This window comes from Corvus brachyrhynchos, unplaced genomic scaffold (genome assembly GCF_000691975.1).
Source record: "Corvus brachyrhynchos isolate BGI_N302 unplaced genomic scaffold, ASM69197v1 scaffold211, whole genome shotgun sequence".
NCBI classification, from domain to species: Eukaryota; Metazoa; Chordata; class Aves; order Passeriformes; family Corvidae; genus Corvus; species Corvus brachyrhynchos.
Window position 1 is genome coordinate 263,012 of NW_008236211.1, and position 7,171 is coordinate 270,182.

Sequence of the window (7,171 nt, forward strand, 5' to 3'; positions counted from 1 at the left end):
GAGCATCCGCAACCCCCGCGCCGCCCCCGGGGAGCTGCCCAAGACCTTCACCTTCGACGCCGTGTACGACGCCAGCTCCAAGCAGGCCGACCTCTACGATGAGACGGTGCGGCCGCTCATTGACTCGGTGCTGCAGGGCTTCAATGGCACCGTCTTCGCCTATGGCCAGACCGGCACCGGCAAGACCTACACCATGCAGGGCGCCTGGGCGGAGCCGGAGAAGCGCGGCATCATCCCCAGCGCCTTCGAGCACATCTTCACCCACATCTCCCGCTCACAGAACCAGCAGTACCTGGTGAGGGCCTCGTACCTGGAGATCTACCAGGAGGAGATCAGGGACCTCCTTGCCAAGGACCAGAGCAAGAAGCTGGAGCTGAAGGAGAACCCCGAGACCGGGGTGTACATCAAGGACCTCTCCTCCTTCGTGACCAAGAACGTCAAGGAGATCGAACATGTGATGAACCTGGGCAGCCAGACGCGCTCCGTGGGCAGCACCAACATGAACGAGCACAGCTCGCGCTCCCACGCCATCTTCCTCATCACCATCGAGTGCAGTGAGACGGGGCCGGACGGTGAGGAGCACATCCGCGTGGGCAAGCTCAACCTCGTGGACCTGGCCGGCAGCGAGCGCCAAAACAAAATGGGGGCCCACGGAGAGCGCCCCAAGGAAGCCTCCAAGATCAACCTCTCCCTCTCAGCCCTGGGCAATGTCATCTCGGCCCTGGTGGACGGCCGGAGCACGCACATCCCCTACCGGGACTCCAAGCTCACCCGCCTGCTGCAGGACTCCCTCGGGGGCAACGCCAAGACAATCATGGTGGCCACCTTGGGCCCGGCCTCCCACAGCTACGACGAGAGCCTCTCCACCCTCAGGTTCGCAAACAGGGCCAAGAACATCAAGAACAAGCCCCGGGTGAACGAGGACCCCAAGGACACCTTGCTGCGGGAGTTTCAGGAGGAGATAGTCCGGCTGAAAGCCCAGCTGGAGAAACGTGGGATGCTGGGGAAGAAGAGGAGAAGGAGCAGCCGGAGGAAGAAAGCGATGGATGGAGAGGGCACCGTGGACAATGAAGGGGAGGACGAGAATGAGGATGGCCTGGAGAAGAACATGGAGAATTACTTGAAGGAGCAGAAGGAGAGGCTGGAAGAGGAGAAAGCCGCTATCCAGGATGACCACAGCCTGGTGAGCGAGGAGAAGCAGAAGCTGCTCCAGGAGAAGGAGAAGATGATAGAGGACCTGCGGAAGGAGCAGGAGGCCACGGAGCTGCTGGCCATCAAGTACAAGGTTTGTGTTGCCACACATGGTCACGAGTGGGGTCAGGGGACCTGCTGTTCCCCCAGCCCCTCATGTGGTGTGGGAATGGATCCCAAGCAGGGAGTCTGGGGGAGGTGCCCACCCGCATGCACAGGCGTGGGGGCCCTCCCAAGCACGGTATCCAGGCAGGGTCCCCAAGGGCAGCCCCAGGCTCCGGTGTGGGGCTGGGCTGGGCTGGGCTGGCCCTCAGGCACAGACCTGTGTGGGGACACTGCGTGGGGGGACCTGTGTGAGAGCTGCAGGGGGTGGGAGGGAAGGGTCATGGGGCGTTGGGTCACTGGTGGCACGAGTTTGCTGCGCTCAGCTCGTCCCCCTCGGCACAACAAAGCAGCTTGTGTGGGAAGGGAGAGTGACGGGAGTGATGCTGCAGATTCGTCCCCGGTGGCCTCGGCAGCGAGCCCAGGGCTGGGGCTGGCGACACGGGGCACCTGCCCCCACCTGCCCCCCTGTTCTGTCCAGCCCCTGGCTCCCGCTGGGCGCTGTGGGGACGGGCAGGGCTGTGAGCTCATGGTGGGGCCTGGCAGCTCTGCTGGGACCCCCATCCCCCTCCCCACCCCAAATCCTTCCCGGCACCCCGAGCCAGAGCAGGGTGGGTGGGGGCAGCGCTGCTGGTTCAGGGATGCTCAGGGCTTTGGTGCTGAAGGTGAGAGGGGCCACGGCAGTGCCAGCTGTGCCGGGGGTCTGGGGCCGCACCTCCCCATGCCCCAGCCCTGCGCCTGTCCCTGCTGAGCTGGGGGGTCCTGATCCCTCCCACCTGCCCGTGGTGGCCATGGGGCCAGGACCACAGTCCCAGCAGTGGGGAGGGAGCCCCAGCACCCTGATCCTCAGCGTCAGGCTCGGCACAGCCCCCACAGCACAGCCCCCACGGCACAGCCCCCCTGGCACCGCGCCGGCCCGGATGCAGTGACTGGGCTGGAGCCCAAGCAGGGACCCCTCTGGGGGGGACATGCCCGGGGTGCCAGGGCTGAGCAGGGGTCCAGACCCTCTTCCGTGGCCAGGGTCGTGTTTGTTGCAGCCCCAGGGACATGTGGCCATGCCCAGGGACATGTGATCATGGCCAGAGATGCGTGGCCACACCTGGATGCCTGCACAGAGACCGTGGGATCCCACTGGGACGTGCCACTGGGGCAGAGCCGTGGGCTGCTGGCTGGCACAGCGGGTGTCCCGTGATGGGTGTCCCGTGACGGGTGTCCTGGCAGAGCAGGATGCCTGGCACAGGGGTCCCTGCAGCCGTCCCCCCATCGCAGTGGGGTGCAGGCTCTGGGGTGCAGGCTGGGCTGGCAGCTGTCCAGCACAGTCTCCCTGTCTGACACAGCAGGGCTGGCTCAGGGCCACTGTGTGTCCTGGAACTGCTGAGTAACAAGGCAGGGCCGGAGGCGAGATGACACCATGTCCCTTCTGGTGGCCTTCGGAGCCACTCCACACACAGGGACCCTCTGGCTGGGGGGGTCCAGCACAGTGACAGCACAGAGGTGTCATCTCGGTGAGCAAATATCCCCCCTGTGCCAGCGACAGAGGGGCACAGCCTGCTGTGACACTCACCCCAGTGGGCACTGCCCGGGGCACACTGCGGGGGACACTGGGTGGCCTGACAGTGCTCATGGGCAGCTTTGCCACACAGTGGGGCCAGGCAAGGAGCCAGTGGCTCCACAGTGACCATGGCAAAGGCAGCCGAGGTGACAGGGGGACACGGGGTGCCCCCCACACCCACGGGTGACACACTGCACCCTGTCTTGCTGTCACCCTCGGGGGGGTGGGCTCTGCCTCTGCCACCCGGCTGGGACGTGTGGGACATCGAGCTCAGAGAGGTGGGGGCAGCCTGCCCTGGCAGATGTGAATTTGGGCACCCAGATGTGCTCCTGGGTGCCCAGATGTGTGCCCAGGCAGAGGGGCTGTGCCACAGGGGAGCTGGGCACGGGGTGTGGCTGCATCCAGCAGCTGTTCCGGGGGCTGAGACCTCGGTCAGCGGGAGGGAAAGTGCTGGGAAGTTCTTTGGGTGCAGGAAATGAGTTCCTGGGAGAGGCTTAGTGCTAAAGGAGATTGGGAGTCTCTTCGTTAGAGGGAATAAATGCCCTGGCAGGGAGAAAGCAGCAGCACTGAGAAACCTCTTAATCCAGTGGGGATGGTGTCTGCAGGGGGGAGCTCTGTGGGAGGGGATGGCAGTGGGACCATCGTCCCAGCACCCACTGGTCCCCACCCTGCACCCCAGCGGGGTCCCCAGGGGACACTCAGCGCCAAGGGGAGCGACTGGGACCAAGAACTGGGTTTGGAGGAGAAGGGGTGACCCCAGCCCTGGCAGGGGATGGCACAGGGTTGGGTGGGGGGGCTGCCCTTGGGGGTCTCAGCCCCCAGCAGAACACCCAGCCTGGGACACCCATCCGAAGGGAGGAAGGAGCAATCCCCAGGGCCATGGGGCTGGATGGGGCACCCATTGGAGGCTGGGCACCCACAGCACTGAATGGCTGTGGGGGTCTCACAGGGTGGGGAAGGTGGGAGTTGCTGGCACAGTTGTGGGGGTGTCCCCTGGGTGCTGGGGGCTGCCTGCATTCCCCCAGAACTCACAATGTGCCCCCTGCAGCTGGAAGGGGAAAAATGGGGGGGAAATCATGGAAATAGAGCCTTGCCCCAGGCAGCTGTCGATGGGGACAGGGGTCACTGGTTTGCCAGAGCCCCCCACTTGGTGCTGGTGGTGATGCCTTTTCCTGGTCTTAAAATCAAGAGTCAAACATGGTTAGAAGGGGAAAAGGGATTTTACCTTGGTATTTATTTTAAGGATCCTTAGGTGCACACGTCCAGGTCATATGCATCGAGATGCACCCCGCTGAATATGCCCCAAAAGATTGGGTATAACATTATAGGTGTTACTAATTAGCAGATCTGTCAAAGATTCCCCAATGAGAGGCTGGAGTGAACCCCCCCCCCCAAGGAGCCCTCTCCTGGATGGTTCTATCTTGGTTTACAGAATGTGTTCTGGAGAGGACCTTGGGCTCTGGGGCACACTGATCCCCAGCTACGAAGCTTCTAAAATGTTTAGTCTCTGAGCTTGACGAACAAGTCCAAGAATGTAGGCAAAAAGCACTAAGAATACAGAAGTTGTAAAAAGGTATAACAGGGGTATAAAAGAAAAGGCAAAAAATCTCCATGGTATCCGTGGCACAGCACCCCCATGGAGACCCCTACCCAGGGACATGTGACAGCAGCACCATGACCATGTGTGCCCCCCCAGTGCTGGCACCACCCTTGGAGGGCCTGGTGGCCCCTCTGCCCCTCAGGGCCATGGCCATGGCAGTGCTGGGGGCCAGGCCCTGTGAGGAGCAGGGCCCCTGCCTCTGGGGCAGCCAGAGGGACCCCCAGGGCAGACACCAGTGTGTGAGGGTGGCCACGTGCTGGTGGCAGAGGGGACATTTCCGAGATGGTGGCCGAGCTGTCTGTGTGCCTGGGAGATTGATTTCCCAAGCTGTGTGCGGTGTCCTGGGGACATCTGGGTCTGTCCCTGCTGAGCTGAGGAGCAGCCGTGGGGGGCACAGGCTGTCCCCCTGCTCGTCCCCTGCCACTGGTGCCCCACGGACACCCTGACACGGGAGCAGGGCTGCAGGCCCTGCACAGACACACACACCCAGACATGGTGTGCTCAGCCCCTCACCCGTGTGCACAGACACCCGGTGCTCCGACACGCACCCATGGGAGTGAACGCGTTCAGCCTGGCACGGGATGTGCTCCCTGTGTGTGTTTGTGTGTGTGCACACGTCCTGCACGTGTGTGTGTGTGTGTTTGTGTATGCACAGCCTGTGTATTTGTGTCTGTGTGCACAGCCTGTGTGTGTGTTTGTGTGTTTCTATGTGTGTGTGTGTGTGTTTGTGCATTTCTGTGTGCACAGCCTCTCTGTGTGTTTGTGTGTTTCTATGTGTGTTTGTCTGTGTATTTGTGCATTTCTGTGTGCACAGCCTCTGTGTGTGTTTGTGTGTTTCTATGTGTGTGTGTGTGTGTTTGTGCATTTCTGTGTGCACAGCCTCTCTGTGTGTTTGTGTGTTTCTATGTGTGTTTGTCTGTGTATTTGTGCATTTCTGTGTGCACAGCCTCTGTGTGTGTTTGTGTGTTTCTATGTGTGTGTGTGTGTGTTTGTGCATTTCTGTGTGCACAGCCTCTCTGTGTGTTTGTGTGTTTCTATGTGTGTTTGTCTGTGTATTTGTGCATTTCTGTGTGCACAGCCTCTGTGTGTGTTTGTGTGTTTCTATGTGTGTGTGTGTGTGTTTGTGCATTTCTGTGTGCACAGCCTCTCTGTGTGTTTGTGTGTTTCTATGTGTGTTTGTCTGTGTATTTGTGCATTTCTGTGTGCACAGCCTCTGTGTGTGTTTGTGTGTTTCTATGTGTGTGTGTGTGTGTTTGTGCATTTCTGTGTGCACAGCCTCTCTGTGTGTTTGTGTGTTTCTATGTGTGTTTGTCTGTGTATTTGTGCATTTCTGTGTGCACAGCCTCTGTGTGTGTTTGTGTGTTTCTATGTGTGTGTGTGTGTGTTTGTGCATTTCTGTGTGCACAGCCTCTCTGTGTGTTTGTGTGTTTCTATGTGTGTTTGTCTGTGTATTTGTGCATTTCTGTGTGCACAGCCTCTGTGTGTGTGCCAGGGGAAGGAGGGGGCGGAGGCCAGGCCGGCAGCTGCTGCACATCCCTGGAATCCCAGCTGTGCGGAAGGAAGCGGGCCCGGAGCAGCCTGGGCTCGGAGCCAGCGGCCCCGTGGAGGGGACACGTCACCCACACCCCCTGCAGCCACTGCTGCTGTGCCCGTGGTGCTGAACCAGCCCCAGGCTGCTGGGTGTCTGTGGAATCATGGAATTGTTTAGGTGGGAAAAGCCCTTCAAGGATCACCGAGTCAAACCATCCCCCAGCACTGCCAGGGCCACCACTGCCCTGTGTCCCCAGGTGCCACATCCACGGGGCTTTTCAATCCCTCCAGGGATGGGGCCTCCACCCCTGCCCTGGGCAGCTGTGCCAGGGCTGGACAGCCCTTTCCACGAAGGAATTGTTCCCGATATCCAGCCTAATCGTGCACAGCCCCGTCCCTCCCCACCAGCAGCGCACCAAGCACAGGAGCACTGAACGCCCCCACTGAGAGCAGGGATGAGGACAGGGAGCAGGGGTGGGTGTGACCCCCAGTGAAGCTGGTGTGGGGCAACCCCTGTGGGTGGGGGTGGGGAGCCCTGCTCTGACCCTGCTGTTCTGGCCCCCTGGCTCTGACCCCCCAGCTGTGTCCCCCCTGTCCCCCCCAGGCGATGGAGAGCAAGCTGCTCATCGGGGGCAGGACCATCGTGGACCACACCAACGAGCAGCAGAAGATGCTGGAGCTGAGGCGGCAGGAAATCGCCGAGCAGGGAACGCCAACCCGTCCCTGTGCTGCAGAAACGCCGGGAGCGCGAGATGCAGCAGGAGATGCTGCTGCGGGGCGGGGAGACCATGGAGCTGCGGGAGACCTACACGTCCCTGCAGCAGGAGGTGGAGATCAAAACCAAGAAGCTCAAGAAGGTGAGAGCATGACAGCTGGGGACAGGGACAGGGATGAGGATGTCCCTCCCCAGGGCTCCCCCAGCCCCGGGGCAGGGCTGAGGTGCTGCTCCCCCCTCCCAGCTCTACGCCAAGCTCCAGGCCGTGAAGGCTGAGATCCAGGACCAGCACGACGAGTACATCCGTGTGCGCCAGGACCTGGAGGAGGCCCAGAACGAGCAGACACGGGAGCTGAAGCTCAAGTAGGTGTTTGTGAGGTGCTTGGGGCTCCCCTGGGCCCAGGTGGCCCTGAACTGGGTGTGCAGAGCAGAGGTGGCGTGCACAAAGCAGGGCTGGGGTGCACAAAGCAGGGCTGGGGTG

The 7,171-nt window shown here is 61.3% G+C and overlaps 1 protein-coding gene across 1 annotated transcript in view; it reads left to right on the forward strand.

Annotated features, from left to right (window-relative positions):
- KIF3C (kinesin family member 3C) overlaps positions 1-7,171 on the forward strand; it is a 15,939-nt gene that overhangs the window by 2,284 nt on the left and 6,484 nt on the right. The window contains 4 exon segments of the mRNA XM_008642688.2: positions 4-1,285; positions 6,580-6,678; positions 6,680-6,832; positions 6,935-7,053. Coding sequence (XP_008640910.2) covers positions 4-1,285; positions 6,580-6,678; positions 6,680-6,832; positions 6,935-7,053 — 1,653 coding nt within the window.